This window comes from Juglans regia, chromosome 14 (genome assembly GCF_001411555.2).
Source record: "Juglans regia cultivar Chandler chromosome 14, Walnut 2.0, whole genome shotgun sequence".
In the NCBI taxonomy this organism is placed as follows: domain Eukaryota; kingdom Viridiplantae; phylum Streptophyta; class Magnoliopsida; order Fagales; family Juglandaceae; genus Juglans; species Juglans regia.
The window spans coordinates 20,519,546-20,535,257 of NC_049914.1; the positions used below are offsets into that span (position 1 = coordinate 20,519,546).

The following is a 15,712-nucleotide window of genomic DNA, read 5'->3' on the forward strand; positions in this document are numbered from 1 at the left end:
TTTACATTTAAATTGTTCTTTAATTTAAATTAGTTGTTTGTGAGTTTTAAAATTATTGTGTTGTTGGATTTAATTATTTTATTTTACTTAGTCTTTGTGTTTAAATTATTTTATTTAAATTTATTGTTTTGCAATAATTTTCGTTGGATCATTTTGTGACTCAAGTTGTGAGGATTAGACCTCATTTCTTTCCCTCTATGTTTCTTTTTTATTTTTCCTCTTTTCCTTTTTTCTTTTTCTTCTTCTACTTCCTTCCTCCCCTGCTTCCTCCCTCGCGCACGAGTCCCTCTCTCCCTCTCCCGATGCGTTTTCTTCTTCTTCTTCCCTTAGCACCGCCGTGCGCCACCCATTGCCGTCATCACCCATCTCCTTCTCTTCCCCTCCCCTCCAGCCGGCGACCACCCCACTCCAATTTCATCTCCTCTCTTGTCGGCGTTTGTCCCCATGCGCCACTCTATGCCGCGGCCTTCTTTGTGTTCCAGTGCCACTGTCACACCACCACTAGTCACTATCTTTTCACCACATCACTATCAACCTCCCAGTAACCTAAACCACCCATCCCCAACTCCGATCTGCCACTGGTGAAGCTCCACCATCTACTTTTCAGATTTAAACATTTTGGCCTCCAAACACCTCCCACACCGCCACCCACGGCCAATCACTACTACCATTAGCTTCACCGACATCCCTAAGCCCTTCCCTAGTAATCTCGAGTCTTAGTTTGCCCTTGTTCAAAAGTGATTTTTTGAGACCCACAGCCATAGTGCATTTTGCACTATTACGTTGATGTCCCTCCAGTTCTAGCACCTCTGTGATTCTTCGAAAATTATATTATAACACTGTAAGCATTTTTCCAAATAAATTTTGAGATTTAAATGTTATTTTTGCTCTAACAGAAATTTACTGTGATTGGTTGGTTGTGCCGGACTGAGTCCGAGGAGTAAAGGGGTCGGTTGGATTCGAGGATGGAGTTGTTTGTGTGACTGGACTCTGTTTTTATTTGCTGGTTGTTGAATATTTGTGTTGTGTCATATACAATGCATTTATACGCATGTTCATGTTTGTAAATGAAAATTGAGTTTTCGTGTAATTGTATTCATGTTCATATGTATATTTAAAAATTAGATTTTCTTGTGAGAGAAAGGAAAGAGACTGTAGGGATGGTGGTAAGCAGGGATGGTGGTAGAGTCTCGCATGTGATTCCCGCCTACGGTGTACTCGGTAGGGATGGAGGTAAGCAGGGATGGTGGTGGAGTCCCGCCTACGGTGCATGTGGTAGGGATGATGGTATAGTCCCGCCTGTGATTTTCACCTACAGTGCTCTAATAGGTACTCATTGTGTGGAAAGGAACGGTAGGGATGGTGGTAAGCAGGGATGGTAGTAGAGTCCCGCTTGTGATTCCCGCCTATGATGCACGCAGTAGGGATGGTGATATAGTCCCGCCTATGATTCCTACCTATAGTGTCCGACAAAATGGTTGGATTCTGTGTGAGTCATTTTCCCAGAATCATTTTCTGGAAAAATGACGGATTATAGTTTTGGGCCAAAATGAGATTTTCGCGTGTATTGGAAAAACATTCATTTTTTGGGAAATGATATTTTGGGTCTTATACATATTTCATCGTATGCATGCCTGTTGGTTGCATTAATGCACTTTTATCTCGTGGGTTGTTTGGATTATTAATTACCTGCGGTACCGTTTTATGGTACCGTAGATTTTGATGCAAATGAGGACGAAGAGCCTGAGGGATCGGCTCCATGAAGGGAATGACATGTGGTTGCTTTTGGATTATGGGATTTGTTTCCCTTTTGTCTATTTATTCGGCTTTTTACTTTATTTTACAGATAACTGTATAACTTTTTAAAGACAACTTATTTGGAATATTTGTATTAAACAATTCTAGTACTTAGTTGACTACTTTTAATTTATCCGCTGCGACTTTTGTGGTGCTCTTGTTGGTTGTTGCACACATTTGAGCACTGATTGTTGGGATGTGTGACTCGTGTTGTCATCATCCCGATGTCACAATTCTCGCGTTTCCGTACGTGGGAGTCGGGGCATCACAGAATACTTTAGGTCACTTCAAATGGAAATCCTAGAGAAATATTGGAATGGATCACTTCAAATGTTGTAGTTGGAGGAGGGAGAAGTGCACTAAAGGGTATCATAAACCTGGTAATCCCTTGATTCTTTTATGTTATTTGTGTAATCCAACAAGCTAAAACAATATTTGTTGCAAATTTGTAAAAAAATAACACTATATATAGGTGTAGAGTTTGTAACTATTGTTTTTGGTTAATATATTGCACATTTTTGTAATTCTATTTTTGGTTAACACTATATTGCACATTTTTGTAATTCTGAGCTTAATATTGCAGAGTTTATATATGTGGCTACAAACAAATTAATAGTAGAAAACTATTAAAGTCTGTCTCATTTAGTTTATCTTATTAAAGTTTGCATCCCTTTCTGTTGTGTCAATATTTATAAAGAATTCAACTCATTTCAATTCAGCTCAACATCCAAGCAAGACCTAAATGTCGCTAATCCGACCAAAAGGATGTGAGGGTGGCCAAAGGTGACCAGATCAACCGAGCTTAATCCGAGAGGTAGAAGGGTCCTTTTTTTTTTCATACAACTTTTCTTTCTTTAATCTATTTTACTGTTTATTCTTTAAAATAATTTATTGGGCTTATTTTCAATGGGAAAATAAATGATATTTTTAGTTATAAAGTACGCAAATGTCGTGCATTCATTTTGAAAAAAATTTATAAATGTGAGACCTATATGAAAAAACTAACTTTTTAATAGTGAATCCTACTCCTTTTTAAAAGGAGTAATGTGCGGTACCTGCACAACTCATAAATCATAATTGTATCTGACAATATTACTCAACATGACTGGTTTTTCTAAGTTGAGGATGTATGTTGTGATAAAGTGAGAGAACAAATAAAGTTAGAGAAAATGTTGAAGGCAAAATTGAAAAATCAAAACATAGAAATGATAAAGTAGAAGAGATTAAAGAAAATATTAAAGGGAGCTTAATTAGTTAAGGAAGAATTGAAAAATGGTATAAATCTTGAGTTCTTCTACCGAACTTTTTGGTTTTCATAAAATCGTGCTTTATAAATGATCTTCTAAAATTTCCAAAGGAAAATTTGATAAAAAAAGAAGATGCTATATATGCAGTAATTTTTCTTCCTGAAAAATATCTTGGTTTAAAACTTTTTGTTTGGGGGGTGGGGGCTGTCCTTTTGATCTGCCACTGCCAATTAATTAACACATCGAGGACCGGTCTCGACCTTGACGATTTAAGCAAATATGGCCCAAAGAAATTAATTTTCATAAATGATAGCTTTGAGAAACAAAGTCGCTTACCAATTAATAGGTTCTCCTACAGATATCGTACACTTAATTTCCAACAACAATATTTGATATATGATAATATCAGCCACATAATTCTAACTTTTGGCGAAGAAAAATTCTACTGAGAAACTGATCTACATTATATATTCATTGAGGAGAAAAGAATAAAAGAGTTTTTCTACTCATCAGGTATGTGGTGTCGGTCGGCTGTAATAATTTTTTGAAAAAATCTCTTTTCAAAATCCAAAATCTTAAAATATATACAAGTTTTTTTTTTTTTTTTTGGAAATTTATGGCTACACGACCTAAAGCACACGGTATTGTATCTCACTGAGGAGTCATACTGCGCAAGAAGGTCAAAGTTTAAAGAGAACTAGTACTATCGAAAAATAAATTTATAAATTGATATAGTTTCGGAGTATATATATATATTAAATATATTAATTTACAATAAATATATATTTATAATTAAACGTATCACATCAAATTATGTAAATTTTATGTGAGTTTATTTACAGCATTTCTCAAGTTCAAATCTCCTTATAAAGAAATGCATGATTTTCATGTATATATATATATATATCATATTGTTGCATGTTTGATCTAATTATATATATAATTATTCCTACTCGATTCCATTTAATTTCCTAACACATAGTACGTACGTTGTAAACAAACCTGGCCTATGGATGTTACATATATACATATACATGCATCCATCATCGCTGTACTCAAATATTTAATAACCCATCTATGAGTAGGTTGGCCCAAATAAGCCAATTGAGAGAAAATACATGCAGATCCGCAAAAGCCATGCAATATATAATAGACAGTTAGTACTTAAGGTTAATGGTCCCAAAGATATACGGCGGCCACTAGTACTAGACGAAGATTAATGCAGTTACGTACCGGTACAGCTAGCTACCATGCATCACCCGTACTCTCTTTACTCAGATCTAATTACGTACCCTTCAGAATATATATATATATATATATATATTTTATATAACAAGAATAAATATAGATAGAAGTTATTATTAGAAGTATCTATTTTATATATATGATATAGCATCATCTATACCACACATCTCAAGTAAGTGTTGGAAACAATCAACTAGAAGCAGCCACGCAGTGAGTGCAAAGTGTGCACTGATATAATGACTTATTTCTATTATTACTCATATAGAAATGATTTGTACAAATCTCAAATAGATAAGTCACATACAAATCTTTGTAAAAAAGTAGACTTTACCTTAAAAAAGTAAAAGAAAAATTATTCTTTATTTATGGGACCCATTATTTTACAAAAAATTTGTATGAGCTTATCTATTTGATACTTATATCTAACATTACTCAGAGAGAGAGAGAGAGAGAGAGAGAGAGAGAGAGAGAGAGAGAGAGAGAGAGAGAGAGAGAGAGAGAGAGAGAGAGAGAGAGAGAGAGAGGTGGTTGGTCCAATTAATTTAAAAAACTAAGCCAATATTAGAACATATATAGCCCAAGGAAACATGCATGCATGCAGCATCGACCCGTGAGCAATGTTCTCAAATAAATTAGTCATGACGACTCAAATAAATCGAAAGTGAGAATTATCATGTGATTGAAAAATATTTGGTGTACTAAGAAATTTTAAAAAAGTAAATTACTAATTTCAAACTGGTGCTTATATCTTGATGACGTGGTGCGACACATTTTAATTAAAGTTTGTTTTATTTTAAAGTAAGAGAATATCTTATAGGCAGTCCGTCTGTTCATTCTGAAATAACAGCCATCCAATTAATTAAGACCCACACGTAGCTCCTCCATTTTATACACTATATTCATGTCCACGTCTGATAATATGAAAATCAACAACACGTGAAATCCCTTCCTCCCTCTGTAAAAGTTTCTTTTGTAAAATTAAAGTCAGTACTTCTCCAATTCAAAATATAGCTAGCTAGGTCGTCCAAAACAAGCCAACCCAGATCAAGGAAAACTGGGCTGATCTTTAAAATTTCATTTCTTCTTTTAATTTTTTTTCCTGCAGTTTGGAGGTGCTTAAATATCTAGCTCAAGCATTAATGCTCATGTCTAAATTTTATAATTGTTGATCATATCTTTCAAGTTTTTAATTTACGTGTATCAAAATGTTAGGTTCAACACATGAGGCAGTATATATGAATGATATTCACGGCTAAGTCGTAAAAACAAAGGCCAGGCGGCCATCAGAACAAGTTATACTATGATAATGGCTGCAGCAGTGTACGTAGTTAGGGTTGGCCATGATATATCAACGCATTCCGTGCCGCATTACACAACTTATATTTAATTTATATATACAAGGATTTGCTCAACTTATACGTATATCTTCTTTCTTTTATCTACCTAATCTATTTATACACACACACACACACACACACACACACACACACATATATATATATATATATATATATATATATATATTCCATTTGCCTACATATCATCATGACAATGCCCTAGCTATTTAATATAAAACTGCGCCATCTTGATTAATATGGGGGAAAAATATAATTAGAGTCTGTTTGGCTGTGAAGAAAACATATATATATATATATATATATATAGGAAATTAACAAGAAAAATCCACATTAATCTAGTTTGTTTGAATCGAACCAAGCAATTTACTTCTTTTTTGTTTCCCCATAATATGCAACCAAATTTCACAAAGTGCGACGAACCAAAAAGGAATATTAATTAATAGTAGACAAGAGAAACACCTTAAAATAATTAAAGCCGATCGAAGAAAGAAAATAAAAGCTGCATTAGAAAAATAAATAAGATCAAGCCAAATTAAGCTAGCATCGGGATCAAAGAAAAGAAAGAAAGAAAGAAAAGAGAAGCGCGCAGTTGGAATTGATGCTGATGAGGAACAGGAAAAGGAAGCCATGCAAATGCATGCTCCAGCTAGCTAGCTCAGTTTCTTGTACTCCTGGCATTTTCTTCCTTGAGGAAATCGAGCAGGACAGTACTCTTGCATTTGGGGCATTTTGGATCAGCCAGCTCGGATAACATGACGTACATGAGGCATCTGGGACATCCTACGAGCATCATCGATCTGGGTTCCGTGTTGCTTGGGGAGTACTGCAACGTCATAGGTTGATCTTCCGGCTCTGATGAAACGCATGAGCAATCAGACGACATTTCCGACGAAGAAGAGGTCGAAACATTTAGAGACTCAGCAGGCGAGTGTTCCCGCCTTGACGGCGACAAGTTCAGCTGCAGTTCCAGCTTTGGACCGTTGGCTCTTTTGCTCATGTTGTCGTACTATATATATATATATATATCTGTCCGGATCGAGCAACCGTTTAATTTGTGGGTTTTGATCGTTTGTAAAATATCGACTTTTCCTGCATGCAGTAGTACTACTGATCTACAGCCATGAAACAAGTTAGAGATCAGTACGAGCAATTCATAATATATAATTCTACGTAAAGAGCGATCAGTCGCTGAGAAAATCAATGGAAGTACTGCAAGCCGTAACCTGCGAAATGATTGAAACAAAAAAAATTAACTGAAAGACTAATGCCTTGTAAATGTAAGGTCGCTTGCAAAATACTGTAGGATGATGAAATATATATCAGCAGAGCTGAAGCGATTGGAAACTAGTGGGACAATTGCAAGAAGATCTGCGGCTATATTGGATCGCCTAATCAACGAAGGTTTGGCGTTGTACGCGTTGTTGACATTGGACCTGTGAATTAAGATGACTTATTATATAGTACATTTGAGAGAGAGAGAGAGAGAGAGAGAGAGAGAGCGAGAGGAGTCAAGGGGTTGGATTGACGATTTGTAGATCAGAAGAGATATTTAAGAACCAGCAGGAAGTCTAAAATGTCATAATGTTAATTTATTGGTAGTATGATAAGCATGACATAAGACCTTCGTATGCATATGCATGTTCGCGATGCATAAGTCTAAAATAAGTCTATTGCGGTGATTTATGGTCTGCCGCAAATAATATCGCCGCAATAACTAGTTATTGACAGCGATTTCTTGCTCGACGCAGGTTCCAATCCGTAGATTTTATTTTTACCTTTTACAGGAATTTTTAACACACTTGCGGCGCTAAATTGGTGCCGAAAATATTATCCCGACTTTTACAACGATTTTAAGGATCGTTAAGTCGAATTAAACTGCCGTAAAAAGGTTAAAAACTTATGCTGACGCACAATTTCGCTGCAATTGTCATTTTAATGTAGACAGCGTCGAAACCACAATTTCAATTCAAGATCATCAGATTTCTCCCCAAATCCCAATTTCACCTTCGTCCCCAACTTCTTCTTCTCCATTTCTCTCTAGCTGCACATATAGCAAAACCCACTCAAAATTCTCGCTATGTCCCTTTCACCGAATGAAACCACTAACATCAGCGCGGCTCCAGCCCAGTGATTCTCGCGTAAGCAAATTACTTTGCTCCACCCCACCGATCTCCACTGTCGAGATCTCACAGAAACCACCGCAAAGGACTTTCCGACACCCCCAGTCCGTCACGCCTCACTGTGAGTTTCATCCCTCTCCCTCACATTTAGCTCTCTCACTCCATATTTCTCTCTCGCTCATTAGTGGGTCTCTCTTTTTATCACTCTATCTCCCTGTACTCAGCCACCCAGCTGCCGTCCACCTCCCAGCTCGTCGCACAACTCCTTGCCGCACAGTGAGCATGCTTCTACTGCATGGTTTAATAAGGAAACTTAGAGCGTTTTAAGTTCTGTTGTGCGTGCCGTGCCCACTGGTTTCCCATGATAGCCCATGCAATTTAAGTCATTTTACTAAAACACCCTATCTTAGATGAGTTCCATATTAGGCTAGTTTTGTTGTACGTACGAGGACTTTGGTTTTTAGATTTATATTTACAAAATAAACAATGATTTTGAAGTATATTATTAAAGTATGAATTTCGTATGGAATAGTAAGTACAAAATTTTATTTTATTTTTTTTCAAAACCCCTTTAAACAGATACCAATTAAGCCTTTTTTTTTTTATTTAAATGATATTTTGCTTGATCCACTTTAATAGACTAGTTTGATATAATTATGTTATCCAATTTTATGTTGTATAGTAAATAAGCTAGAATTTAACGTTTTAATCGGAGCTATTAAGTGGAAAATGATTAATTTAGAAAGTGATAGTATTTTAGACTTAAGAAAAATTTTAAGGTTATGAGATTTTTTTAGGAATTGAAGGATTAAAATAGATATAGTAGAAGCTTAGGCTTAAATGGTGTAAATTTGTGATTGATTGAAAATTTACAGAATTACATGATTATTTTATAAGTGACGATTTATAGTTGACTTGACATTAATTTGAGAAAAATTCTAAAAAGTTAAGAAGTCCAGGTAAGCAGGGCTCCTATGCTAGACTTTGCATAAAATAAAATGAACTGAGGTTGATTTATGAAAATGTGCATTATGTGTTTTGAAAAGAAATATGAAAATAACCTCAGTTATTTGTTTGTCATTACTTATTGAACTCTGATGAAAGAGAAAGCATTTTTGTCATGACTGGTGTAGACATGACTGGTGTAGCAAATATGAAAATTTTTGCATAATTATATAAATATGCTTTGGATCTGCTTTGATTACGAAGATGATATGATTTTGATCAGTACTCTGTTTGGATAAGATGTGATTTCTGAAAACCTTTGGCATGACTCTCTGATTCTGAATTTGATTATGTTTCCGCTCTATTCAGTTACGGTCTTGCCACGGGTGATAATAGTGGATACGGTCTAACCACAGGTTACTATAGTGGATACGGCCCAACCATTGATAATAATAGTGGATACAGCCCAACAACAGGTTATAATAGTGGATACGACCCAACTACGGGTAATAATAGTATATAAGACCCAACCACGAGTTATAATAGTGGATACGGCCCTAACATGGGTTATAGTAGTGGTCTCTGTTTTGAGTGCACACCTTGGTGATAGAGTAATTTATGTTCTGCTTGACTATCTGCAGATGCACAACCCTACCACGGGGGTTATACATGGCCTCTGTTTTAATATGATGTTTTGATGATCATGATGATCATGATCATTTATGCTATGCCAAAGGATATTTTTTTAATGAATTTATTTCTAAATCTTTGCTCTGATATTTTGATTACATGTTTTGCTTCCGCACTTTGAAAATATAAATGTTTTGTTCTGCATTCTGATCTTTGTAAATGCTCATGTTTATACACTGATATATGTTCTCCGCTTACTGAGTTGTTGATAACTTACCCCTTATCTCCAAATATTTTTCAGATAATTTTGATGGTTCAGCTGGAGGACAAGAGTAGGAAGTTTTAGCAAGGTGTGATGATCATAGTGGAATAAGTGCCTAAGGGTACAAGTTTATTGGTGAGTCTTATTTAATAGGTTTATGATTTTATGTTATTTGATATTTGGAGTCCTAGATATTTCTAAATATTTATGGAGTGTTTTTTTTTTCAAATTATCTCATTGAGATATTGTTTTTGGTGTCCTGGTAGAGGAATATATATTTTGGTTTGAATAAATGGATTTGTACTTTTTGGAAATATTGGAGTATTTTAAATATGTTATGAAAGTTGGATTTAGGTTACAAGAGCTAACTCTCCGGACCTCCGAGAACGAGACGTTACACAAATTATACCCAATGATTTTGCTTTTATACCTAATACAACAACAATAGCATCTCATGAATTATATGCAATGGTTTAAAATTATCATTATAAATGGATCCTGGATGATGAATTTTTGATCAATTTGCTTGCTTGTATATAGTCTAATTTTCATAAAAGCCAAAGAGAAAAAATGAGCAGCATTAAACTGTTTCTCAAGTATGATTTTAATAGTTCCTGTTTTCATTGATGGAATGACTTGCTTGTTAGGTTTGGTTGCTGATATATTGGTTTACACACTCTACTTGTCTTTTAAGGCATATAGTTTTCTTCATTTTAGATTCATACCATATCGGAGTCGTGCTCTTCATTTTAGATACACAATGATCTTACATGCTTGTGCTTTGAAAAAATGCACTTGATATATCAACTAAGCTGAAAATGTTTGTTGTTCATGTATTCTGTTGGCCATATTTCATGTCAATACATCTTCCTTTTTTCCTTGTAACTTGATCTCCCTAATTAAACACTTGATTACAACATGAGCGAGTGAACATTACACTGGGACGCAAAAATTATATATTTTTTTGTGTTGTGTCTTTTTAAGTTGGAAGCCATTTGTGTAGTTACATTTTTTTTTTCTTCTAGCCAAGGTCGTACACGGTGACAAAGTTATGATTTATGTAGAGAAGGGGTGTAGGATATATAAAAATTTGTATATAATAAAAATTGAAAAACTACTCAATAGCATGCATAAGTATATTATAAGAAGTTTCGAGTTTGAATGTAAAATAAAAATAAAACATTTTATATGTCAATTGATCTCAATATTTTTTTAACAAATATCAATCATTAATTATCACATTCTTTCTCAATATAGACTAGCAAATAATTTATAAGGAAAACACAATTTATTTTTTTTCAAAACCGTATCTCAACAATATTAAAAGCTGAAAAGTACTTTCAATTTGTTTTTATTTTGAAATCTAATATTTAACATGTTTATGATTTAAAGTATTTGGCTTGTCTAGATTATTCAACTTAAGTTTTTAAAATAAAAGGTAACAAAATAATAATTATTGTTTTGGTATACCAATTATTGTAATTTTCATTAGTACTTAAAATGAAAGACAAATGGGAAAACTTTGAGCACTACTTAATTTCGGAGAAAATAAGTTGAAATTTAATCTAAGTGTTTGGTAAGTGAATACTAATAATTTACTACCATTCCACAAACAGTTAACTACGGTAATCAAATATTCATTACCTTTTTTATTTTTTATTTTTTATTTTTTTTTGTCCAATAAGCTAATGGATTGATCACTAAATGAATCACTCCTCAAGGGCAATGGTTTTAATTGCTACTTAAAACCTTTTTTCTTATAAAAATATATTCTTTAAATAAATTCACTAAATGAATTACATTTACAATTGAGTGCCAACCCTAGCTTTTCAATTGGTCATTGGGAAGAAGAAAAGGTAAGAACTTGCTTAATTGTGCATGATTCCCATTATGGGTTACAATATATTTAGTTGAGCTCAATGATTTGAAGGTGGAGTAGTGCTCATGGCATGCATGAAGTACACAGCCAGCTCAAGGTTAATTGCACATGTGTATTTTGGTAATTAATGTTTTTATTTCATTGACATTAATTTGCTATATGTGCCCTATTGACCAAATTTGGGGCCGTCAAATGAGCCGTTAAATGAGTTCGTGTATTCTACGAGAGACATGCCATGCACATATATAAATTTATATATATATATATATATATATATATATATATATATATATATATATGCAGTTCTCTTTCTCTAGATGGAGAATATAGTTTTTTAGCTTAGATGCTAGCTAGTTATATAAGTTGACTCAATTCTTAAAACGGATTTATAGTCAAAAGATGGTTTTTTTTTTAAATGTATCTCTATTTCCCCCATATTTCCTTTGAAAAAATCTATTCATCATCCTAATTTCCATCATCCTCCCATCATCCCATGATGTGGCATTAGATTATAGGTTTATAAGTAAAATATAATAAATAATCTCCAATCATCTAATGACACATCATGAGATGATGGAAGTTAGGATGATGAATAGCATTACTCATTTCCTTTACCTCCCGGCTCCCACTTCAAGAAGAAAATGCATGCTTTTATTCTTTGGGTCCCATCCCTAGCTACCTGGTTCTCTGTGTAACACCCTGACCCAATCTTGCTCAAATTTTATTTTATTTTTATTTGTTTATTTTTAGTTCATTTTATTTTATTTTAGTTTCTTCGCACGTTATTTTTTTTCTTTCCGCACATTTTATCCTTTCCGTCCACTCCATGCATGCACACACACGACTCAGCTTTCACTCCCACACATGTCTCCCTCATTTCTCTAGGGTTTTTTTTTATCGCCAATATATATATATATAGATACGTACCTGCTTGTTAGTTTACCAAGAATAGCCGCTAAAACTACCACGGCAATCTCCACCCACGCACGCACAGAAGCAGCTCCATCCTCAAACCATCATCCACCACAAGCCGCCACCCTCCACAACCTCCAGGCAGTACCGTCGCTGTCTCTTCACCTCCACACCCACGGCGTTAGACCTCGTTTGCAGCTTGTTATATGACCTCACCATCACAAAAGCCCCCTCTCGTATGCGCTCAACCGAACGGAAACCACCCCCATGCGAGTTTTCCCTGCATGACAGAAGCCTCGGGCCTTTGCCCAGCCCCTTGTGGAACCATAAGCCACCGTGCCCAGCCACACGAAGCCTCCGCCCAACGCCTCCCGCAGTCTCCGTCGCAAACCATGGAATTTTCTTGTTTTAGACAACCGAAACAGAGTAGTCATGGCTCAACCAACTCATCGCCCGTAAGCCACCACCCCACTTGTTGCTGCAGCTACAAACGACGCCGATGCCCCAGCCACCGGTGATTGGACGCTGCCCTGGTCGACGCCCAGCTCCAGAGCATCTCACGTCTCGCTGCATCACCGTGAGCCTTCGTTCTCTCTTTCTCCGTCTCTCCCTCACTCTCCGTCTACCTCACCGTGTTACTCTCTCTCTCAATCTCAGTGCTCTCTCACCGCATGGACCACCTTCGACCTTCGGTGAGTCGCCGACTGTTGCACCGTAAACTCATTTTGTGTTTTCTCAAAGAATTTACGTAAACTTGGTTTTACATACTATTTTGAATATAGAAATAAGAGATTAATTCAAATTACTGTAATACTGTGGCGCCCCCGAAAATGATTAATTTCAACACACGCCAAAATCCCATTTTTAGCCAAAACATATAATCCAACATTTTCCCAGAAAATGATTTACACAAAACTCAACAATTTATCGGACACTGTAGGTGGGACTCACAGGCGGGATTCTACCACCATCCCTGCTTACCACCATCCCTACCGCGTGCACCGTAGGCGGGAATCACAGGCGGGACACAACCACCATCCCTGCTTACCACCATCCCAACCGCGTGCACCGTAGGCGGGAATCACAGGCGGGACTCTACCACCGTCCCTGCTTACCACCATCCATACAGTTCCTTTCCACACAATAGATACATAACAGAGCACTGTAGGCGGGAATCATAGGCGGGACTCTACCACCATCCCTGCTTACCACCATCCCTACCGCGTGCACCGTAGGCGGGAATCACAGGCGGGACACAACCACCATCCCTACCGCGTGCACCGTAGGCGGGAATCACAGGAGGGACTCTACCACCGTCCCTGCTTACCACCATCCCTACAGTCTCTTTCCCTTTTTTCTCAAATCAATCAATCCAAACAAATCCAATTTCTCACACATGAAATCATAACTTTTCCAAATCACACATGCACATGAATGCAATACACGAAAACTCAGTTTTCTTTACAAACATGATCATGCATGAAATATTGATATGCACATGTACCAACACAAATCCACATTCCTCAATAACCAATAACCAATCCAATCAAACCAACCCAAACAACTCCAATCATAAATCCATCCGACCCCCAAACTCCTCAGACTCAGTCCGGCATGTCAAACAAATACAGTGTAATGTGTTACTGTAAAAATACATTTAAATTATAAAAGTTCTTTGGAGAAATACTTACAGTGTAATATAGCAATTTCTGAAGGATCACGAAGTTGAAAAAGGCGACGTATGAGCAACACCACAGTGTAAAATACACTGTGGCCGTGGGTCACAATTACCAACTTTTCAACGGTGACAAACGAAGACCCAAATTTGATAGGGTAGGGCCTAGAGAGGTCGGTGAAGCCAATGGTGGTAGTGGTTTACCGTGGGTGGCGGCGCAAGGGGTGTTTTTAGGCCAAAAAATGCCGAAATTGGAGATGGGCTTGGTTGTGCTTCACCGGTGACGGATCGGAGCCGGGGTTGGGTCCATTGGGTTGCTAAGAGGTCGGGGATGAAGTGATAGGAAGATGGTGGCCGAAGGTGGCGCGACGGCGGCGCAGTGGTGCATGGAACGCCGCGGCTTCAATGGGTTTGTGGCTGCTAACGGCGGCACAAGGGAGGCTGAGATTGGAAGGGTGAGGTCGCCGGCCGGTGGGGAGCACGATGGAGTGGGCGGTGTCGACCACGGCGGCTCGACGACGGTGGGTTGGGTATGGGCGAAGGACGCACGGGAGAGAAAGAGGGAGGGGCTCGTGCGGGAAGGAAGGAGAAATAAGGAGGAAAAAAGGAAAGAAAGAAAAGAAAAGGAGAGGAAAGAAAAATAGGGGAAAAAGAAATGAGGTCCAATCTTCATTACTTGGGCCACAAAAATGATCCAACGGAAATGATTTCAAAACCACAAGTTAAATAAAATAATTTAAACGTAATGGTAAAGTCAAATTGAAATAATTAAATCCCACAGTAATTAATTTAAATATTAAAAGCAATTTAAATGCATAACAATAAATAAATATTAAGAAAGCACATAAAAATAATTTTCACCAAATTAAAATCATAGAAATAAACTCACTAAAAATCCAACCAATTTAAAATAAGAGGATAAATTTTTTGAATAAATAAAAATAATCATTCAATAAAAATACACTAAAATACGGGGTGTTACAAATACCCCCTTACTACATGTTATATTAATGGGCTTTTATACTTTTATTATGTATTAGTATACTGTTATTTAATTATGATTATAGAAAATTATTTTAACATGTTATTAAGTAAAGTTTTATTTTAAAAGTAAACAATATTGGTGTAATGTTATTTTTATATTTTAGATATGATTTAGTCTATTTAAAAATAGTTATGGTTTATTTTAAAATATTTTGGGATAATTATATTATCCAGTATTAAACTTCATAAGTTGTTTTCATTAATAAATAAGTTAAAATTTTAAATATTTTTAGTCGAAGTTATCAATGGACATTGACGATTTTCGAAAAAGATGATATATTTTAAGGTTATGAAATTTTAGGTTTTGAGTAATTAAGTAGGTTATTTTAGAAGTTTAGGATTAAATATTGAAATAAGTGGTTGATTGGAAATTTACGGGAATTACTTGATTATTTGATAGGTGACAATTGTTAATTATTCGACATTTTGAGGAAAATTCTAAAAAGTTAAGAAGTTCAGGTAAGCGGGGTTCCTATGCTAGACTTTGCATTAAATAAAATGAACTGAGGTCATTTTTGGAAAATATGCATGTTTGTTATGAAAAGAAATTTGAACTACCTTAGTTATTTGTTCTGCATTACTCATGAGATTCTATTTA

At 35.9% G+C, this 15,712-nt stretch overlaps 1 protein-coding gene across 1 annotated transcript; it reads right to left on the bottom strand.

The window, feature by feature from the left end:
* Nucleotides 1-6,302: 6,302 nt before the first annotated feature.
* On the bottom strand, nucleotides 6,303-6,644 carry LOC108983036. The gene has a single exon (XM_018954554.1). The coding sequence runs from the start codon at nucleotides 6,642-6,644 to the stop codon at nucleotides 6,303-6,305; it is 342 nt and encodes a 113-aa protein (XP_018810099.1).
* Between the last annotated feature and the right edge of the window lie 9,068 nt (nucleotides 6,645-15,712).

Excerpts from the sequence above, each read along its gene's own strand:
- LOC108983036 (XM_018954554.1), bottom strand. The coding sequence starts at position 6,644 with ATGAGCAAAAGAGCCAACGGTCCAAAGCTGGAACTGCAGCTGAACTTG.